Here is a 3254-nt window from a genome sequence, read left to right as displayed (position 1 = left end):
CTGTAGATACCTTAAATTTACACCAAATGTTTATTTTATCATTTTCTATACACAATAAAACATTAAAAATGTTTCGACATGTTTTGAGCTGTCTGCGGACATTTTCAATTTTTAATTTATTAAATTTGTTTTCTATCATTGTCAATAAAATGTTATTTGTTGGGTCAAAAAGTGTGAAAATTTAACCCAAGATTCTTGATATATTGTTACTATAGCAGTGAAAAAATATTAAAATACATAGGCATAATTTTTTTTTAATTTCAAATTTTGACAAAATATATCAAATTTAAATTTTGAAAATTATTAGCTAAGGATTGAAAATTTAAAACAAGGTTGCACATAAATAGGTTATATAAATTACTTTATTCACAATAATAATATCATAGGCCGACCGACCGAATTCGCTCATAATCGTTTTTCTTATATAGGGATATTATATCATTGAACTCAAATTTAACACAATCCATTACAGTGACCCATTTGTAATGTACTGTACAGCGGAGCGACAACCACTTGCCCACTTTTTTCAAATGCTATTATTTTAATATTTTAATAGTTACAACATTAAAATAAATTACTTTAGTCACAATATAATGTCATATGCTTGGTAATATTGTTGGCTGACAGAACGTCTTCGCTCAGAATCGTTTTCGTATACATTGATTTTATATCATTGATTCAAATTTAAAACATCCATTACAGTGACGTGTTTAAACATCTATATACACAGCAGAGCGTTACTCACTTGCCCTCTTTTTTAAAATTGTTATTTATATTATGTTACCTAGTAACCTAGTATACGCACCTAAGTAATGTTATAGGTAGGTAAGTATTCTTATGTATGGACCTATATACCTATGGTACTCTATGTCATAGCAGGTTGTAACAGAGTGTTCAAACTATTTTATTATATTATTTTAAAAAGATAACATTTTAATATTTCACTTTAAATGTTTTGAAATACAACATCGTAGAATCAACATTATCAGATAGTAATAATACCATATTATTATCATCGATTAATATTCCAATATTTACATAGGTACACATAATTAATCAATGGTAATAATATTAGGCACTGATAGTATTTCTTTACGGTGAGTAATTTATTACAAATGTGTGCGGCTCCTGAGTATATAGGTTTTAATCCATGCCCGCGAAGTCTCTGCTGTAGTGGCCATCACACACGCTGACACGACACGGCCATAAAATATAATTCCACATTTCGTTCCCTGCAAATAATTAATGAAACCGATCAATAAATACTTTTATCAATATGTATTATCGTCAAAGTGTGTGTGCAGGACGGTCGAACGGAACAGCGGTCCAGTCGGAAAACTGGGACCGGCGGCGGCCGTTCTCGGCCAGGAACTTCCGCAGCGGCCTACTCCTTTACAGAGGCATCACCGGCAGTCTCGTGAAAATTTTGCCCTGCTCGTCCATTGGCTACGTGGTCTACGAAGAGCTGTGCAAGTCGTTGGGCGTGCGAATGACGTGAAACTTATTGACATTTCTCGATGTACGTACCTCTATTAATATGTGTATAATATTTTATTTATCGTCAGTGTATTTAATGAAATATTTCAAATTAATTTAATTTCAGACGGGATAAGAATGACACCACACGCACTCATTGCACGGCATTCTCACGTCTCCGCCAACGTTTTTACACGCATTCGTCGTATACATTATTTCGAATCCATATACGATACAATGAACAGTGTATAATGTCATTATACTCATTATAGTAGGTGACTATTATAATATACTATGTACACTGTGTACATGATCACGGCACACAATCACACATACTATGGTATACAGCGGGTGATTCCATTACCGATAAACACTCATTACTTCAAAAAGTATAAATGGTTTTGAAGAAAAAATAATGTTTACATGGCTTCTATAGAAAACAACATTTTTTATATTTTTTATGCTTTTACTTTTCCGAACGACAACATACAGTTTTAATTTCATATTCCAAAGGAGAATATTTTTCCAAGTATTTCGACACATAAAAAATCGGATTTAGGATAAGTGGTTTATTAATTATGAGTGTTTAAAGTTTCGATGAGCGGAGAGGAGTGGTACCCGGTTACACCGCGAAATGTTGGTCTACGAATAGGTACTCACCTAAACTTTCAACATTTATAAACTCATAGAACACTAATTATCCTAAATTCGATTTTCATGTATCGAAATACTCAGAAAAATATACCGCTTTCGAATATCAAATTAAAACTATTTGGTGCAGTAATTCAAAAAAGTAAAAAAGAAAATAAACATTTATGAGTGTCTTATATTTATTGAATCACCTAGCATACTTGTAGGTATATAAAAATTTTAATTGAATATTGTTCTGTTGCAGTTTTTTTTATTCCATCGCGAGCATTTTTCACTGTATTGTTTGTTTAACATTTTGAAAATGGTGCCGATTGTACGTACTATCTGTAAATTCACTGCAAACACACAAACTTTAAATAATGTTTTAAAGTATAAGTGTGTATTTTATATAGCCCTGTAAAAAAAAACTGTCAATATGTAATTAAAACATTAGAGATTCTTGAAATCGTAAAATTGTAAGATAATATGTTTAAAAAATTAAATATAACTTTGTTTATAGTTATTCCTGCAATCTACACGATAAACAATAGCATTTTTTATTTTTAATACTTAGTTCTCAGAATATGACGTATTAGGTACAACGTTTTTGTACTAATTGAAGTAGGGAATATTTTATTAACTTGTCCACTATACTAATATACTGATATTTTGAATAGGTTTCACGAATTTTTTTTTTCTTTTGTTTTAGATTCGAAGCTACCGAGCGATAAATATAACTATATTGGTTTTACCATAATTGTATAATTATATATTGCGCACACGTTTAATAATAGACGAAAATTAAAACGACTTCAGCTTCATGGATTGTGGTAAAAAATTGGATCCAGGAACTTTTGGGGATCAGAAATAATTTTTTTTAATAATACAGAAAAAAGCTTAACCTGTTTTTGACAAAATCAATTTTATTTTTACTCTACGTAATTCAAAAATGAATAACTTTAGTGACTTGACATTTTCATGAAATATTTATAATAATATTTTCCAGATAAGGTATATATTTCAAACTATTATGGCTGTTGCTTAGTTACTTATCTGGACATTTGAAATTTTCAACTTTTTAGTTTTTCAATATAACTATGAATAAAAATATGTTGTTTGTTTTAAAAAAAAACATGAAAATGTAGATC

At 29.9% G+C, this 3254-nt stretch overlaps 1 protein-coding gene across 1 annotated transcript; it reads left to right on the top strand.

Moving 5' to 3' along the window:
• The first annotated feature begins 975 nt into the window (after positions 1–975).
• LOC100572310 lies at positions 976–2239 on the top strand. Its single transcript, XM_016806499.2, has 2 exons — positions 976–1519; positions 1604–2239. The coding sequence occupies exons 1-2, from the start codon at positions 1246–1248 to the stop codon at positions 1726–1728; spliced, it is 399 nt and encodes a 132-aa protein (XP_016661988.1). The 5' UTR covers positions 976–1245; the 3' UTR covers positions 1729–2239.
• The last annotated feature ends 1015 nt before the right edge of the window (positions 2240–3254 follow it).

Source organism: Acyrthosiphon pisum, chromosome X (assembly GCF_005508785.2).
Source record: "Acyrthosiphon pisum isolate AL4f chromosome X, pea_aphid_22Mar2018_4r6ur, whole genome shotgun sequence".
NCBI classification, from domain to species: Eukaryota; Metazoa; Arthropoda; class Insecta; order Hemiptera; family Aphididae; genus Acyrthosiphon; species Acyrthosiphon pisum.
This window is presented reverse-complemented; position numbering and strand designations above follow the sequence as displayed.